This window comes from Manis pentadactyla, chromosome 16 (genome assembly GCF_030020395.1).
Source record: "Manis pentadactyla isolate mManPen7 chromosome 16, mManPen7.hap1, whole genome shotgun sequence".
Classification (NCBI taxonomy): Eukaryota; Metazoa; Chordata; class Mammalia; order Pholidota; family Manidae; genus Manis; species Manis pentadactyla.
This window is the reverse complement of record NC_080034.1, coordinates 29,834,250-29,852,186: the sequence shown is the minus strand read 5'-3', so window position 1 is coordinate 29,852,186 and position 17,937 is coordinate 29,834,250. Positions and strand designations below refer to the sequence as shown.

At 54.7% G+C, this 17,937-nt stretch overlaps 2 protein-coding genes across 4 annotated transcripts; both read right to left on the bottom strand.

Annotated features, from left to right (window-relative positions):
- Positions 1-310: 310 nt before the first annotated feature.
- Positions 311-14,200, bottom strand: CUL7 (cullin 7). 2 transcript variants are annotated; one of them, XM_057494048.1, is made up of 26 exons: positions 13,636-14,200; positions 12,240-12,827; positions 11,665-11,816; positions 11,030-11,530; positions 10,358-10,496; positions 10,062-10,258; positions 9,538-9,766; positions 8,752-9,022; positions 8,560-8,665; positions 7,317-7,544; positions 6,945-7,035; positions 6,640-6,811; positions 6,369-6,474; positions 5,974-6,069; positions 5,623-5,798; positions 5,176-5,309; positions 4,655-4,837; positions 4,366-4,472; positions 4,093-4,275; positions 3,059-3,219; positions 2,663-2,879; positions 2,309-2,585; positions 1,454-1,599; positions 1,180-1,306; positions 887-1,092; positions 311-700 (listed from the first exon to the last, which is right to left on the bottom strand). In XM_057494048.1, exons 2-26 carry the CDS (start codon positions 12,817-12,819, stop codon positions 377-379), a joined length of 5,109 nt encoding a protein of 1,702 aa, XP_057350031.1. In that variant the 5' UTR covers positions 12,820-12,827; positions 13,636-14,200; the 3' UTR covers positions 311-376. The 2 variants fall into 2 exon arrangements, with proteins under 2 accessions (XP_057350031.1, XP_036763111.2); XM_036907216.2 differs by having other exon boundaries at positions 8,752-8,989.
- Positions 14,201-14,332: 132 nt separating this feature from the next.
- On the bottom strand, positions 14,333-17,918 carry MRPL2 (mitochondrial ribosomal protein L2). 2 transcript variants are annotated; one of them, XM_036907268.2, is made up of 7 exons: positions 17,684-17,918; positions 16,409-16,577; positions 15,713-15,854; positions 15,488-15,603; positions 15,299-15,409; positions 14,943-15,016; positions 14,333-14,581 (listed from the first exon to the last, which is right to left on the bottom strand). In XM_036907268.2, exons 1-7 carry the CDS (start codon positions 17,777-17,779, stop codon positions 14,369-14,371), a joined length of 921 nt encoding a protein of 306 aa, XP_036763163.1. In that variant the 5' UTR covers positions 17,780-17,918; the 3' UTR covers positions 14,333-14,368. The 2 variants fall into 2 exon arrangements, with proteins under 2 accessions (XP_036763163.1, XP_036763164.1); XM_036907269.2 differs by having other exon boundaries at positions 16,409-16,553.
- Between the last annotated feature and the right edge of the window lie 19 nt (positions 17,919-17,937).

Genomic DNA, 17,937 nt, shown 5'->3' with positions numbered 1-17,937 from the left:
TTGATAATCTTCCCAGGTTGCAAGCTGTCCAGCATGTGGCAAAGTGGACTTGGGTCTCCAGTCTGCCAGGTGAAAGCACTTCCAATCACATACCCTGAGAAGGGGCAGATATCTATCCCCACCCACTTAATCACCCTGCCAGTGGTCACACCTGACTCCCTCTCTCTTTCTCCCGCTGCTGCCATCCTGCTGAGTATCTCCTGACATGGCATGAAACAGCCCCAGAGCCAGAAAGCTCTTCTCCCCCTCCACCCAGGAAGCACGCCCTGCCCCTGTCAGATCCCTAGCAGTCACCACACGGGCCACATAATCAAACACCTGCATTTTATTTCTGTGGAAAGCCCCGGCCCTACCTAGCCCTGGCCTAATCTCAGGGCTACCGGAAGGTAGAGAAGCTCTGGGTGCTGGTGCACGACGCATAGGGCACACCCCGAGAGCGAATCTGCAGGGTGTGGAAGGTGAGGGGAGGGTTGGGGCCCGAGGAGCCTGGATTTAGCGACTCGGTGTGGGGCTCCATCACAGTCACGGGGACTGCATAGGACAGCATCTGGGGCCGGTCATCATGGCGTCTCACTGTGCCCTTGCCCAGGAGGTGCAGGACACAGGAGAGGACATCGGTACTGTTGCAGGCAGAACCCCAACCCAGGCTGCTGACCAAATCTTGGGGAGGACACGGGCCCTTCTGCCACGCCTCCAGCACCTGGCAAGAAGAGGGAGGGGAGACAGTAAGTCAGAGACACCCTGCTCACCCCTCTAGCCTCCACTCCAGCACAAGCACCCAGCCTCACTCCTCAACCACCCACAGGCTCCACAGTGATTCAGACACTTCAGAGGTGGACCACCCCACACCCCGAAGCCCCCTCACCACTGCCCACCTCCTGCCTACCAGACAAACAAGCTGGTCAATATGCAGCCCTTCATCCCCGTGGGCTTTGAGGATTCGGACGATGAGACAGTTCAGAAGGTTCCGTCTCTTCTCCAAGTTGTGGCCCTCTTCATCCTCAGCTCTCAGGTATGTCTGAGGTGGAATGAGCCACACATTGCCCCTCCTTGGCCTGAGCTCCTCGCTGCTGTCTCGAATCTTGAGCACCCCTGAAACAAGTGCCAGTCACTTGATGGGAGCCCACGAGGAGGCTGGCCTTGGCTCTGAGCAGAGGCCCTTTTGCCAGAAGTGCATACCTCCTGGGACATCCTTTGGCTCGTGAAGGTCCAGGGGGCCTCTTGATGAGGTGAGAGGCCCGATCGCCTGATTCAGCATGTCTGGAGAGAGCCCTGAGAGGGCCTGCAGACTCTCCACAGAGACCATCTTAGAGAAGAGGAGGGAAACATTCAGGGCCTTCCCAAGGAGTGGAGTGGAAAGGGTGGGGGAAGGCAGAGAAAGAGTTGAGGTCTTGGGAAGAAAGATGAGGGACAAGGGAGGAGAGAGCAGGGAGGCGTAAGGGGGCTGGGCCACCTTCAGGTCGTTGAGATAAAGCAGTAGCCACATCTGCACGGTGGACACGTGCAGGGTCTGGTCCCCGAACTGCAGCTCAGCCCGGCCCAGCCACGTCCACTGCAGCCGCCGATGCGGGCCCTGCTCCATGACAGGGTAGCTCTGACCTGAGAAGGACGGGGAGAAGGGTGAGGCGGGGCTGTTGAGGACACACCATTGGTCAAGCTTTGCACCTACTAATCTCTGCAGAGCATGTGGCCCTGTGTTTTGGACACTGTGATTCCTGGTCTAAGCTTCCAGAGCCCCGCCTTCTCTGTGTCTGCTCCTGGCTAGGCATCAGGTGTCTGGGAGACCACGCTGTGTCTAGCCCTGCCCATGCAGCTCCGATCAGTGCCTCTGAGGAGTTTCCCATTTTCTATAGGGAGAGAAAACCATGAAATAAGGATGGGCTGGAGCTCTCATCAAACTGGAATCTCCATGAGTGAGGAAATAATGTCTCCTCATTAGTCTGTGCCGCCCCCTGAGGGCAGTGTTTGAGGCTCTTCCCCCTCCTTTCTTATTGCCCAGCCCAAAAGGATCAGCCCCCAGTGGGGAGCTTACGCTACCAGGAGCCAGACACACTAAGGGAAAGCCCTTTCTGGAGGTCTCAGGCCTCCTACCTCCATCCTCCCCACCACCCGTAAGGAGAGTCCTGTGTCTTATTTTAAGGACAGAAAAAGCAACCATCTAGGGATCTCGTGCCTGATAGCCCCACCCCCTTACTACAAACCTAAGCTCCTGCCCTTCTCAAATCCTCCCCATCATGGCTCCCACCCCAGGTCCTTCCCGGCATCCCATCCTCTTTCCAGGCCCCAGTGCCCTCTCCCTGGCTCTCACTCTTGTTGTAGAAGTTGGAGTATCGGTTCAAAGTGCCCCTGAGGTAGGAGGGCAGGCAGGTTCTGGGATTCAGGGTACGGCAGATGGAGGCAGTGGGCCAGCAGTGTGGCGACAGGACCAGTACAGACACGTCTGGCATGGCCCCTTCGTAGTAGAGGTCCTCGTTCTCCTCCTCCTCCCCCAACTCCTCCGTGGCTGCTGGCGCTGTGGCGCCCCCTTCCTCAGCTTCCCCTTCATTCTCTGGGTCATGCTCCTCGCCACTGGCTGCATGGCCCACCTGAAGAAGGAATACAGGGTTCCCAGAAGCCAGTGGGCACCCCTTTCCCTTTTGCTAATCCCTTCCCTGGCACCCACCTGGATTTTCTTCTCTGTGTCCTCTAGCTTTAGGAGTTCCTGATCGAGTCGCTGGAGCTGGTAGACGTGGAACTGGCGCTGCAGCTCCTCGGAAGTGTTCAGGCTCCGCAACATCTGCTGGGGGAGGCGGTTGGGGAAGCAGAGGCCAATCTGCTCCAGCACGGCCCCCTCCAGCCAGCCAGAGCCCACGTTCAGGAGACGGTCCGCCAGGTAGTGCCTGCAGCACACACAGCCCGGGCTGAGCCTCAGTGCGGGCAATGTGCATGGCCTGCTGCCCCCTCCAGGCCTCCAGCCTGCCCGGACTCCATGAGCATCCAGCCTCCCCGGCTGTGTGAGCTGGCTCTGCCCCTGTCATCCTGCCTGCCCCTACCTCCCATCCCCTAGGTCCACACTCACTGGTAGTAATGCTCAAAGGTGGTGGCTATCTCCAGGCCAGAGAAAACGAGGACAGTTTCCAGGCATCGCTGCAGCTGTGCCAACATCTCCATTCCCCGGGCCCCCCCAATCCGGCTGCCCTGGATCCGCTGGTCAATGTGCCGGGCAAACTGCTCGCTCACCTGGGCAAGGGGAAAGAGCACAGGAAAACGAGTGAATGAGCAGAGTTGGTAAATGAGGGGGTGAGAGGGGAGGTGCTGAGTAAGTAGATAGGAATGGCTAGCTTTATAAGTTGGTCAGCACGTTCATAAATCATTTATGAGGTCATTAACAATTGTGCAAATTAGTAACAGTAGCAATTATGAAATGTTTTTTCACACTGAGCATGTCTAAAAACCAAACTAGTAATGATATTAATATGAGGAGATGAGTTATGTGCAGGACAGTAGCACTGCCAACTCACGGATAAAATGGAATGACGGGAAGCAGGGCAGCAGCCACCGCTTCATGTTCTCACTGTGCTGTTCTCTGCTCACCAGGGTGCTGGTCGCATTTTGGTTTGCCACTTGCTTAACTGTGTGTCTTCTCGAGAAGATTATAAATTTTGAGGGAGGGACTTTGTCTCTCTTCAGGTCTTACCACACTGACTGACACGTTTTAAGAGCTTATTAAATATTTATGGAACTATGGGAATGGTGGAGTAAATTATAGTGTATCTGTTAGATGGATGATGCAGAAATTAAGAGTGAGGACAAACAACAAGGCCAAGAAAGGCTTTCTATGTAATGATCGAAACAAAACAAGATAAAGCATTGTAGCTCCTGATGAATAAGCTGTTAAATCATGCACACAAAGAGAAGAAAGTACATCAAGATATATTAGGACACCACACTGCAGGTCACTAGTTTTTTCCCTTTTCTTGAATTGTCGGCAATATGGTTACATGCTAGTACATGTTCCGTGTTGAGTGGGATTGAAAGGGTGGGCCATTTCGGGAGGCGGGGTGGGAAGTTTGTGGGGAGAGAAGCAGGGGTGAGGCAGAGTGGGAGGCTTACGTGGGCAGCTTTGGAGAAAGGGAGCCTCAGCAAGGCACCAGCACAGCCATTCTGCAGCGCCAGCAAGAAGGCCGCCCGCGGCCCGAATAGCTCGGAGCTCGACTTCTGCAGATTACTAAAGTGTTCACAGTAGCGTGGCACAAAATCATCATCCCACCAGTGTGAGGTCAGAAAACTGCTCACCTGGAGGGAGGGGCAGCAGTGTGAAGAGGCACGTCCGCTGGCTGTGCCATTATAGGTCCACCCTCCCTCCACAGCACTGCTCCTGCCCACCTGCTCCTCCACCACAGCCCGCCAGCAGCGGGTCAGGTTTCTCATGATGCTGCTGGGAAGCCCCCGGGTAGCCAGGGAGCTCCAGTCATGGCTTCTGTTTCTGCCCTCTGTGGAGACAGGAAGGGGCAGAGGCAAGGTGGGGGCAGCCCCTCAGTTCCTGGGTCCCCTTTCAAGGGTGAGCCTGGGGGCCTTTCCTGACATGCTGCCACCCAAACCAATGCTCCTGGGTTGGGGTGGGGCACAGGGAACTGCTCCGCACTGAGCTCCCACCTGAATCCCCAGGACTCACTTGGCCGAGGAGTGGCCACCACAGGAGGGGGCGCCTCGCAGGGCTCAACGTGCACCAGCAGGTGGGTGAGGCGGCGCACGCGTGAGGAGAAAGCTGCCGCACGGCTCTGCGGGTTGTGGGCAGCCTCCCGGCACTCCAGGTACTGGTCCAGCAGCCAGCCCAGGGGGCTGATGCCATCCTCATCTAGAGGTTGGGAAAAACAAGCCAAGGCAGGGCATGCCTCCAGGGCAGCAGGGTGGGGTGGGCCTCCAGGAGCATGGAAAAGAGCAACTGGACAGAATGCTACAGGAAGTGGGGGAGGGAGCAAGGCCCTCTTGTCCCTGTGGTTGTCAGCTGGCACCTGGGGACATGGGAGAGGAGGTGGCCCCTGAGCTGTGAGAAGAGGGGCACTGGTGCCAAACTAACGCAGGTACCAAAAGGGCCCAGAGCCCAACCCTGTGGCTCTAGGGCAGTGCTGGGAGGGGCTGGTTAGTGGGGCCAAGCAATGGGAGGGTAAGAGAGTCAGGGCTCAGGACGGTTACCAGGGGAGGTGATGTTCTGCACCAGGGGGCTGACCAGGGCCTCCCAGCAGGTCTTGCCCAGCGCCTGGGCGGCTTCATTGTCAGGAAGGAAGCGATCAGCAAAATTCTGCTCTTGGCGAAGAGCCCCGTTGAGTCTGGGGATGAGGATGGGGGAGGAAGGTGCCAGGGGCTTGAGGCACAATCAGCATCACTCTCTAGGAGTGCTGGCTAACTCCCAGCAACCAGACCACACCCCCTCGGTACTTCACAACTTCCCGGTGTTAGCTGGCTCATCCCCTTCCCAGCCCGCCAGAGAATTTTTTCTCTCTACTCTTTCTTGCCCTCCCCAAAGTGCAGAACCCTCCAGGTGCCATAAGCACGTTAAGTATCCCTGTCTGCTTCCTGCAGAGCCCCACCCTGTGGTCATGGTGACACTCTCCCCATCCATACACACATGCTCACACACACCTAGAACTCAGGTGCAGGAGGCTCCTGCGGTCCTCTGCTATGTCCTGGCTCCAGGCCTGTGCCCGAACCATGTAGAAGAGACGAGTGTGACGACACAGCTGCTCCCGGAACACTGGCCAGAATGTGGGCTTAGGGCCCAGGACCTCTAACCCCCGGATGCGTGTATCGATGCCACCCTGCAATGCACACAGGCCTGTGTTCACCTGCCCCACATCCTCCTCAGAACATGCTGTGGTTAGCCACACTGTCATGTCTCCCTCCTGGAGCTGCCCACCACTCAGGCTAGAGCATGGCCCATGATCTGTTACAGAACTCAGAGTCCAGGGGCCTAACCCCCTCCCTCTGCCCTACCTGCTGGCAGCGCTTTATGCGGATCTGGATGATGGGCCAGAAGCGGTTCAGGTTCTCCAGGAGGACCACCCGGCTGGCGGAGGGCATCACATTCACCTGGTGGGAGGCAGAGAGGGTTGTCAGCTCCATGTGTGTGGATGGGAGTGCAGAGAGCACCCACATCTGCTCCTGCTTCCTCCTTGTGTCTCTGCCTTCCCCCAGTCCTGGCATGTGTGGGGTCCTGACAGAGGAATCCTAATGCCATCCTCACTGCTCAGGGCTGTCACACAGGCACAGGGATAAAGGACTTCACTTTCTTTGGGGCTCAAGACAGGGAGGAATTTAGGAGTATAGTAGGAGTCTGGGCAGGAGGGTGGATCCTATGAGGGGTGGTCTAACAGCACAGAGGTCCCTACCGAGTTGAGTTCTGTGTTAAGAGAGCTGGTGCTGTCGCCTCCGAACACCACAACCCTGGCCGGCATGTAGCTCGAGTCTTCACCAGCCACCAGCAGAGTTAGCTGCCTGGAAGCGGGGAAGAGGAACCGACTGGAACCAGAACCAGGCATGTCCTTGCAGACAGAGCCACGGGGACTCTTTGGTCACAACTGGGGTGGTGCTCCCCCCAAGAAACAGGGAAGTCATGAGAAAGCTTGGCGTGTGGCTAAGCATATGCATGGAATGTGTTACCTGATGAGGGCGCCCTGGTGCATGTGCAAGGTGATGTAGTGGGAGCCGGTGCTGCCGTTGGACTCCCAGTAGGTCTTGGGGTTGCGGTCGGTCAGCTTGCTGGCCCGGTGCGGGTTGGAGGACACCTCCACCTTCTCCCAGCACTTGTCCTCCTTCACTTCCACACTGGAGCCTGGGGGCAAGTGGGAAGGGGTGGCGGTCACAGCCTGGTTAGTTGGGAGAGAAAAAGGGAAGGGACTAGGGGGTTGGAAGGAAAGGGGAGAACAAATGCTGGGGGGCCAGGAGAAAGCAGAGGGGGCACAAACCCTGGCAGAGGTGTCTGAGGAACACGTCAAAGAAGGGGATGTTGATGGGCTGGTGGGTTCGCCTGTGGTCTTCAATCTGGCCCAGCACCATCTGCAGCCGGAGCATCAGAGAGAAGGGGTGTGGGGAGGAGGGAGGAACATAAAAACACAGAAACACGTATGGTGAAAAACCCAGAAGCAATGGGATTTCTTCTATGACCCAGGCAGAGTAGGACCAGATAGGGAGGAGTGGTGGAAACAATTGTCCCCAGGTCCCTTATACTAAGCTGCCTTTCCCAGCTTCAGGGACACACCCCCTTCCCCTGCCACTGCTTGGGTTTCATTTTCTTACCCAGCTGTGAGCCCACACACTTGTCCGCCTTTCCTCCTGACCTGGATGCAGCCTCCCAGGATGTTGGTGGTGAGTTTCCGGTAGAGGTGGGCATGCTTCTCACATTTGAACACCATGTCCCGCAGCTCCTGAGCCAGCTCCAGCTTTCCCAGGTGCTTTTCCAGGGCCTTGGAGATGGCATCGCGGGCCCCCAGCTGATTCAGCACCACGGCATAGTCTCTACTCACGGAAGCCAGGCGGTGCAGGAAGAAGATCAGTTCCTGGAGCACCTGGGGTGGGGATGGGGGAGGGGAATAAAGGGGACAAGGCATGGGCCACAAGGGCATCTTCAGTAGTATTTACTGTACACCTACTGTGTGCTGGGGCTACTGCAGTGAACAAGACAGAGTGAATTAGTAAGGAGACACAGATGGAGGAGACACAAGGGCCGGGTAGAGTTAGAGAAGCAAAGACAAACTGAAATGAAAAAGCTAAGAGATGCCCTGCCACCCTGGGGTTCTTTGACTACTGCTTATGTTAGCAATAGGTACAGAGAGCATCCCAGCTTGTTTCTTTGCAGGCCCAGTTGACCCAAGAACTAGCTGTGGAGTGCATTTTGAGATGCTAAGGTCCCAGGAACAGACATCTGACAGCAGAAAGCAGTCTAAGAGGAGCCAGATGTGAGTGTGGACCCTTAGTGAATCCACCTCAGAAATGAAAATCTGGGTAACAGCCAAAGGTGTGTACTGCAGACATCCCTGCTACCATCCCTCGTTCTCTAGCCTCTTCCCAAGCCTCCTCACCCAGGACCTCTCTGTGGCAGGGGACTCTGGAATGTGATGGTCCCCTCAGCCTCCTTCAGCCACTCTTCCCCATAGGCCTAGCCAAACACGAGCTATTGAGGCTTTTAACGTAATATGGACAGAACCTTCTATGTAAGAAAGGAGCTGGCAAATAAGATCATCCATTTGGGTTTGTTTATATTTACATAAGGAAACACAGGAAGGACACATAAATTAATACAAGTGGTTACTAATAAGGGGTTGGGGCGGGGAGTATTGGGAGAACAGGGATTCAGGTGGGAGTAAGAATTCTCAGTGTATACCTGTTACATCATATTTATTTGTGAACTGTGTGAATGTAATACCTATGTAAAGAAATAAAATTCAATTTTAAAAACAAAACCCAAACCAAGAGCCCAAGGGCTCCACTGTGCCCTCTAGAGCCTCGCCCCAGGGGTCAGCCTAATTGGAGGCTGCCTTGCGTCCTCTCCCTTCAGCATCTCCCAGAGCAGGGCAGGGGTACCTCCCGGTCTGTGTCTGGTGACCGCAGGCAGGCCATGCAGGCGTCCATGGCCTCGTGCCAGGGGAGCAGCAGAGCCTCAGGAAAGCCTACGAGCCGCATCAGGATTCTGGGGGGCAGGGGGCAGGAGGAGAGAGATGTGCAGCCAGCCTCAGAGACCCTTCTGCCCACCTCCACCTCTCACCACTCCCTCACCTCAGAACAGCCAGGTGCAGGGCCCTGTTGGCTGCCGGAGTGTTGAGGCTCCGCATCAGTGCCAGGAAGAGCTGGGGCTGCTGCCGTAGCTGCAGCAGTAAGGGCTTGGCCTCACTCTCCTGGGTCCCCTCTGAGCTGAGGGCCTGCTCCAAATCCAGGAAGATTTTCCCAGCTGGACCATAACCCTCCACCAGACACCGCAGGGGAGTGTCAGGGAACTGAGACAGGCGTTCTTTTGCTAAAGGAAGGGGCACGTCACAAGAGTTGGCCACTGTTAGTGACATGAAGGATCGGAAAAAGATTCATGAGTCTCCATCTTGTTTCCTAATTTCTCCTACAAATGTTTTTGATTCTTTTTTTGTCCCCCTAAAAGTAAGGTTTTAAGATCTTATAACATCTCTTAATATACTTTTAATATAACTTCATGACAAATTTTATATTTTACATACTTAAAATAGCAAAGGAACTTCCTGTCTATAAACAGCAGAGCATTTCCCTACATGTAAAGCATGCAGTAGAAAAGCTCTACAGAAGAAAAAACTAAACGTGGGGGCTTTTTAAGGCTTCAAATCTCTTGCGATATTCTAACTGTACATCTTCCTTCATTCTCTAGAGGGAGTACAATGTCTACTTCTCCACTCATTGCTTATCTCGAAGTTCCAGACTCTTCCTAAAGTGCCTTCTCTTCAGACAGGACTGTTTAGAAATTGGCACAGACATCTCTCCTGGGCTAATGTGCCTCTAGACACAGGTCTGCAGAGCTGCTGTGTCTGTTTAGCACCCCACCTTCCACTCTGGCTGCATCTGCTGATTCCTGAGGCTGGGCCTGGGCTTCCAGTAGGAATGGGTAAGCTGGCTGTCCTGCCAGGGCCTCAGGCCCATATTTCCTGTAGACACGGCAGTTGAGCAGGTCCCTGAGAGCGCTGTCATCAAGTCGCTGTGGCAGAGCCAGTAGTAGGTCCTGAGCCAACTCCATGGGCACGGCCAGCTCAGCCAGGATCTCATCATCCAGAATCTGTCATCGGGGAGAAGCTCTCACTGCAGGCAGCCTTACCTGCTGACACAAAGGCTCCAGGGGCACTTGCTAGGAGTAGGCATCTCTGTATAGGCACTCTCCATCCTGAACCTCTCATGGCTGGTCACGGGCTCCTCCCAAATAGCTCACCAACACCTCTGAACATCCTAGATCCCTCCCCTGCAGCCCCTTACACTATTGACCTCTATTTTTCATCCTTAGCTTTCCAAATGCTCTTCCATAGTCCAGCCCTTCAGTGGAGCCCACCCACTTCTGTCTCTAAGACCAGCTCTACCTCTCCATCCAGGTTCTCCTGGAGGATCTGGAGAACCTCCTGATGGTCAGGTCCATCCAGCTTCTTGATGAAGAAGAGGAGCTCCCACCACTCAGCCTGGGTCAGGTGTTCACTCTCCTCTGTGTCTTCATCTTCAGGCGGCACGTAGGGCACAGCATAGAGTTCTGTCATGGGCTTCCACCGCCAAGAGGGCAAGGCTGTGGAAATGGGTCGTAGGGCACAGGGATGTCACTGCCTGCTGAGCCAGATCCCTGCTCCTATGCTAGCGCTGACTCCTGCTACCTCTCTGGGCTCACCTACACCGAGGGCTCCACGGGCCACTGCCCCCTGGTACTCATCAGCCTCGACCATGTCTTCAATATCTTCCTCAAAGCCCAGAATCTCCAGCATGTGCCAGTGCACCCAGTAGGTGCGGCCTGTCGACTCCCATAACACCTGGAGGGTACAGGAACAAAAGAGAGGGACGGGGCAGAGGGGCTCACATAGTGACTGGCTGTGGCTGAATGACGATGACATGCAGCCCTCAGGGTGACTACCCGGCCAGGTTTAGAAAACCCTCCAAAGAGCAAAACACTGGCATATGGAAAACATGAACACACACACAAAGGACACCTCCTCCTACTGGGGCCGGGTTCTACCTCTTCTACCACCCTATCCTTGAAGGCTTATGTCCCTACACTTCCTCCTGGCCTCAACTACCCTGTCCCCCCTACCGTAACCTTACGGAAAGTCTTGCAGTATTTGTTTCTTCCTGGGAGTGGGTCTTCCTGACCTCATAGCCTCTTGAACCCAGATTTCCTCAGGCCTCCAACTGGCTCCCCTCCCAACTGCAGACTCCCTTTCACCATCCCATCTTACTGAGGGTTTTCTCCTTGTGTGGGCTGCCAAAGCTTGCTACATGGAAACCTCAGCCAAGCCCCACTCAAGAAAGATCCCCAACAGTGTCCCACCACCATGTCCTTGCTCACCTGCACAGGGGGCACTCCATTGTTACTCTGCCGGAACTTGCCCTCATCCCCGGCACTGATCTCCTCATAATCATCCAGCATCCGCACTCGCATCCCAGGCTGCAGCGTATCCCGCACGTACAAGGCATAGGTATTGCCACTTGCAAATTCGGAGCGAGGGCGGAACCGCCTTGACCTCCTGAGGGAGGGCTGGGCATGGGCAGGTGGCAGCTTTGGGCCCACATCCGCCAGCTGAGGCTGGAAGATGGAACAGGAGGAGCGTGCCGAGGGCCCCAGTCTGCTTGAGGCCCAGTCCCAGCGCATGGCCTGCACCAGCTCTGAGATCAGGGTGCCCATGGCCATGCTGAACTCCAGCTCCAGCCGACCCCTCTCCCCACTCAGTTCCTCAGGAGCAGAGTTATTCTGGGCTCCTGCTTCTGCAGCACTGTCATTCAGCTGATCCAGGAGGGAGGTAACATGCAAATAGTGCTTCACCAGAGAGAAGAGCAGCCTTCCTGGAACCTGGAGGACACAACCTTTGGCCTATGTCCACCTTGTCCCAGCTTTATCCCCTCTCTCCACACCATCCTCTATGGACAGGTATAAAGACCTGGTCCTTATCTTGTTCACTACTCCCCCATCCCCCAGCAGAATACCTGTGGCAGCTGAATGCCCTCAAAAGACATGGGGTGTTCAGAGAGTGTGGCCTGTGCAAACAGAGCCAGCAGAGCACAGCGACTGTCAAAATCCAGGTGTTTCTCAATGGCCTCTTGCTGACTCAGTGACAGAAGGATCTGGGTCCGGGTCCCTATAACCCACAACCCATTCAGTTACTGTTCCCTAACCTTACCCTTCCCAAGCATCTCTCCTCGACCCCTAGTCTCAGTCCAAGCCATATACACTAGGAATAACACGTTTTGCTGATTTGCTTCAACAGCCAAAACTTACTATTTTTTTCTCTTTTTATACATTTTGCAGTAGTCTTAAGAGTCAACTCAAAACTCCTTAGCATAAAAAGCTACCTGATATGCACTTGTGGACTCAGTCTTTCCTCTTTCTGCAGAGATGCCCACACCCACCTTCCTGTCTCCTTTTACTCCAATTAAAAAAGAAGGGTAACAGCATCACTTATGTCCTGACAAGGTCAGAGGCTCCTGCCACAGTACCCAGTGAGGCCCTGAGCTGGCCCAGCCCTGCTCCTGCTTCCCATCCTCCCCACCCTGTTCCTCACCGGCATCATGGGAGGCCAGGGCTTGTATCATCCGGCCTGCACTCCAGCGAATCTGATAATCAGGACTACTCAACATGTGCATGAGCAAGTCCAGGACCCTTGGGTCTTTGAATACCCCAGTGAGGGGCTCGATGCTGGCATAGGCGCTGAGTACATGGACAGTGTGAAGCAGAGGAGCAGGAGGGATGGTGCCCACACACTCCTCCAGCTGCCTAAGGGCCCTCTGGATCAGAGACTTCACGTCAGTTTCCATCTCCCCCAGCACAGATTTGTCTAGGGCCCCAGCCTCCCCTGCAATCTCCTGGGAAGGCCCGATGACCTGGCCATCCTCGCCCAGCATCTTGTGGCAATTGGCATAGATCTCGTCGTTGGACATCCACAACAGGATGTGCTCAGCCTTGCAGTCCACTTGGCTAGAGCCCCCTTCTCCATCGTCCCCACGCCTGAGGATGAGCCAGCGGATCTGGTACTCAGGACGCCCATCCTGGCCCACCCGCTGGCGGATGAGTTCATCTGGGTAGGCATGCAAGCCAGGCCCCAGGGGCACTCTGAATTCCCTGTAGCGGAGTTCCCCCACCATCCTGGCACCTGGGACACACAAGGAAAAGAGAACAGGCAAGCTAGAGTGAGAGGGGAGGTAGAGACTATCAGGAACATCCAGAAGTTGGGGAAGCAAATGTGGCAACAGCTGTTGGGCTGGCTAGGGTAAAGCGGGGTCCAGAAGTTGCCTGCTGCAATCTGGGAGGGGCCAGGCCTAAGCAAAGGAACACTGGGGTGTTTGTTCTGAGAACACAAAATTCTGGGGCTAAAAGGAGGGTCCAAGGCCCCGCAGCCTAGAGTGAGTTGGTTTGGAGCAGTGGCAGGGGACAGTGGGGGCAGGGCAGCCTTGAAGTTACAGCGGAATCCCAAGACCCTGGGGTAGGCAGCAGCAGCCCTGAGATTTATGAAGCCCAGAGGGGTACGCGTTGCAGGCGTTAAACCCCGGAGTGTATGGTTTAAGCGCAAGAGCCTGAGTTGCAAAGGCAAGAACCCATGGAGTTGGTGGTGGAGTGAGGGAGCAAGGCGCGATGGGCTGGGAGGAGGGGCTGATGGACTGGGGGTTCTGGGCCCTAAGGCCGGGGGGTGGGGGGTGGGTGACGCGAGGCCCAGGCCAGCGTGCACAGGAGACCCGGTGGATGAGGAGCACCAGGCTTGGTGGACCTGGGCGGGAGACCCGAGAGGCTGGGGGCGCGCGGCGAGGTGCGGCGGAGGGGGCTTGGCTGCATCAACGAGAATCCCAGGGCGCCGGAGGGTGGGGGAACGCGAGGTGGGGTGAGGACAACGCTCGGTGGGCGAATGGATGGAGGAAAACCCAGGGCAGGAGCAGGGGTAGGGGCCGCGGTGGGGCTCTGGCCACCTCAGAAGTCGATGGGGGTCCTGGTGCGAGGCCTGTCCTTCTCAGAGCTAGGGACGCAGCACAGACGATGGCGGCGATGCTGGCAGAAATTTGGGCCCCGCCTGGGCCCCCGAGGGGGTCGACCTGGAGAGGCGGGAGGGGGCGTGCCTCCGGACAGGCGGGCGGGCAGGGGGCGTGGCGCGCGGGGACTAAGGGCCGTGGGGCTGGGTCACTGTAACCGCCCGCCCGCAGATCCGCGGCGCTGGGGCGGGACGGGGCGCGGTCTGGTACCAGCCTGCGGCGCTCCCGCCCAGCTCTCGGGGCTCCGCCACCCGCCCGGAGCCGCAGCTCATTTCCGCCGGGTTTAGCGGAAAGGTAGGGGCCCTGGGAGAGCGCCGGGGCGGAGTCGCCGGTGCCACCTCGACGACGCGCAGCACCTCCTCCGTACCGCCCTTTCCTCTTCCTTTTCGTCCTTCCTCCTGCTACCGGAAGTGCATTCCCTGAAGTCAGGACTGGAAAAGGCCTTGGAGGTCATTTATAACCCCTTCGCTATTACACGTAAAGGAACTGAGACCAGGGGGCAACTGGAGATGAGGGAGGAGCAGCCCATCTTTGCCCTATATTGTCCCGTCCTTTCTCCTCCCCGGCAGTTGTGTGCTCCGGTCTTTTTCCCTGGTCCAGTATGTACCGTACTCCCTTCCAAAAAAACAGTAACAGATAAAAATGGGGGTCTATTTTATTAGAGTCCAGAATATCAGCTTTGAGCAGCAGCTGAGGGCAGCTTCACGTAACTCTTCATTGGGGGCAGCGGCCGAATCTTCCGGCCAGCCCAGCCCCCCTTGCGGTGCCAAAGCCCGCTGTTAGGCCTCTTGCCCAACCAGCGGTTCCGCCCGGCCTTGCCAATGACCCGTTTGTTATGATCAACATTGGATACTCGGCCTACTGTTGCTATGCACGTTTCCAGCACCTGAGAGAGAAAGCAGAGGGTGGAGAATGCACCTTGGGGAAGAGGCAGGGCACTGTAAAGGGCATGGGCTCTTGGGTGGCTGCTTAAGCTAGGTGAGGGATGGGAGAGGACAAGGAAAAACGCATAACATAACTGAAAGCGAGAGCAGGTTCTATAGGAAGGAGCCCCAAACGAAAGGCACTGTTCCATGTTCCATGACAGTGCCAGCCTGACAAGGCACGCTTAGTCACATGACAGTGGAGGCCAGACCCAGCTCTAGGCAGTTCCTAACATGAAACACCTGGGAGCTATCCAGACAGGAAAGGTACATTCTAAAAATTCCTCCTTTGCTGATCCCTCCTACTTGTACCCACACACATACCTGCATCTGCCTCTTGGAGGGCAGCTGGATGATGGCTGTCCCATTCACTTTTCGGAGCAGCACACCACATGTCCCTGGGGAGGAGAAAAGCAGCATTGCCACCCTCCACAAAGGAGGCTGGAAGCAGATTTACCATACCTCATATGCTGCCCTTGCTTTGCTGTTTAGGAGCAGATACACTGAAGCTGGATACATGCAATGTTTTAGGTCAAAACACAGGCACCTGTTCATCCCCATTTTCCTACTTTTTCTCTGCCAGTGGATCAGATATAGGCTTATGGGTTCATAGAACTGTGACTTCAGGTACCCCTGGGCGTTCCAAATTATAAGACCCCGAGAAGCTCATTTCCTCATACCTGCAGCACGGATATACTGGGCCCCCCGGCCTGGTTCACTCTCCACGTTGTTGATAAGGGTCCCCACAGGCAAGGCTCCAAGAGGATGTGCATCCCCTTCCAGAGCAGCAACTAAAAGACAGAATTTCATCAGCACCAGAAACCTTGCAGCCTCCCAGCCCACACACACATCTGGCAGCCATCTCTCACCTGCCATTCGGTCTATGTGGTCAGAGTTCAAGATTATATCTCCAGCCTGCATGTTTTCTGTGGCAATGATCCAGCGTTTCCGGCTGCCTCCAGCAACCAGAGCTATGTTTGCTGACCTGCTCAGAGTGAGGGACAGGTGAGTAGACCATCTAGGCAGCCCCACATTTGAAAAGCCACAGAGTGGTTATTTAGCTGAACCATCATTACTCCATATCCCAAACTTGCCTACAGGGATCATAGCGGACGATGACCACCTTTTCCTCAAATGGTCCTGGCTTGGCTTCCTGCTCTGGCCGGAACCGTAGAAAGTCAATCATGCGATAACGTTGTTTGTGGCCCCCACCAATACCATGCACTTGGATTTGGCCTGTGGATAGGACAGTGTGGGGACATGACCCAGGTCAGATGGATCAGCTCCCCAGCACTGGAAACAGGCCCATCTTGGGCAGACAGCAGTGCTTCCCAACATTATGACACAAGCAGAAAATGATAAAAATTTGCACAGCACAATGGGTAAATGGGGGTTGGGGAAACACAAGGCTTGGGAAAGACCTAATTATATGATATTGAAATTGTATAAAACTTCTAGATAAAATCTCTACAAATACTTAATTCAGTAAGTTTACTGAAAGCCATGTAAATAATAGTGCTCAATTGGAACTGTTGTAAATTTTTGAAGGGTATGAAGAAAAATGTCATGGAATTTTCTATGTCTAGCTTTCTTCAAATACCTAGCATTAATTTAAGATTAAGCTCATCTGCTGTTTTGTATTCTATTTTCTCACTCTTACACACATACTACATGCAGGTGAAGTCTAACAAATGCTTTTTAATTACGTTCCTCTGCCTGTCTCAATGTATAGGCCTAGTGTCCTATGTTTTTCCCCTTTACTGCTCAAATCCTCTTGCCCTTGCTCCCACCTGTGTGGTTTCGGCCCCCAGATTTCCTCATCTTCACTGGCATAATGGTGTACTTGGTACGACTCTTCCACGACACAAACTTGGCACTAAGGGCCACAGAAGTAAAGACCGAGCGGCAGGGGAGCAACACTGAGGTAGAGGGCAACTGGAAGATACAATTTTTTGTCACCTAAAGAAAAAGAGAAATCTCTTTCACTTGGAAGCTAATTGAAGGAGAAGCATCAGAGAACCAAGGGTGAGGATACAGCCCAAGTAGCCAATCTCTTCCTGAAAGTGTCCCAGACCAGTTGTTCAAAAACTGCACCCTTCACAGTTTGCACAAATACAAGTGCAGAATGTTTATCCAGGTGTATGTGTGTTGATTACCTCTCCTCTTTGAACCTCTCTGAAGCATTCCTTTGATGGAATGTTCTCCCCTTGATGAATCTCCTTCCAAATATGACTCAAAACTCTCCTCCAGGAAACTTTTCTTTCCCTAGACAACTCCCTTTTCCAGAGCTGGTAACTTCCACACATTCATGTACCACCGTCAGCACCAATGCCTTTTGCCTGTCTGCACTATCTTTCTGGGGGTTTTTCAGATATGAATGGAGGGGAAGGATCATTTGTCTTATTCCCTGCTGTACTTCCAGCATTTCACGGACCTCTGAATTTTAAGTATGCATCTGCCAAACTCTTGGCATCAGTCTGAAAGGTCCAGGGGAACAAGGTTTACAACTTCTCTTTTCTGTGACTCACGTATTGCCCACTAGGAAGCTGTGGATACCTTCACCTTAGGCTCCCATTCTTGTTATTTTGCCCTGCATTCTCTCAGTTCAGCTACAACTCATCATTAATGGTTAAGAGCCAGGCTTTGAAGCCAGACTCTCTCCAGTAGTTTGTATATGACCTTGGACCGCTTATCGGTTTCCTCATATGTAAAGTGGGAATGATAACCACCTTATAGAGTGGTTAAGGGGATTCATTTACTTAAAGCGGCTACTACCTATACTTGACTTACGATAGGAGCCCAATACCTGCCAGTTACTATTGAATCCTATACAAACGGTGATCTGTAAAGCACTTTCACCTCCAGTATCTCGTCTGAGGAATTCGGCGGCGCAGTATGACAGCAACACTTAACACAGAAGGGAAAGCTGAGACTGACAGTGACTTAACCAAGGTCACGGATCGGCGTGACTCCTCACCGGACTCGCATCCCCGGCTTATCCTCGGGTGCCCCCATCTCCCGCGGCCCGATCGTTAACAGCCTCATCCGCGGGTAAGGTGGATTACCTGGGCGGCCGAGAGCAGGCTCGGGCCGGGACAGGTGGCGGCCGGGGGCTTCAGGTTCAGGGAGCCCAAAGCGAGGGTTAGTGCCCGCAGGGCCATGAGGATGGCCAGGCTCCGCTGGGTTCAACACGCCACCAAACTTTTAGCCAAGCCGCCTGGCTCTCCTGGGTGACGCTAACAGGTCCCGGTGCCGTCGCTCCCTCATGACGCAAAGAAGGAGCGCAGAGAACCTGAGACCAAGCTGGATATTCACACCT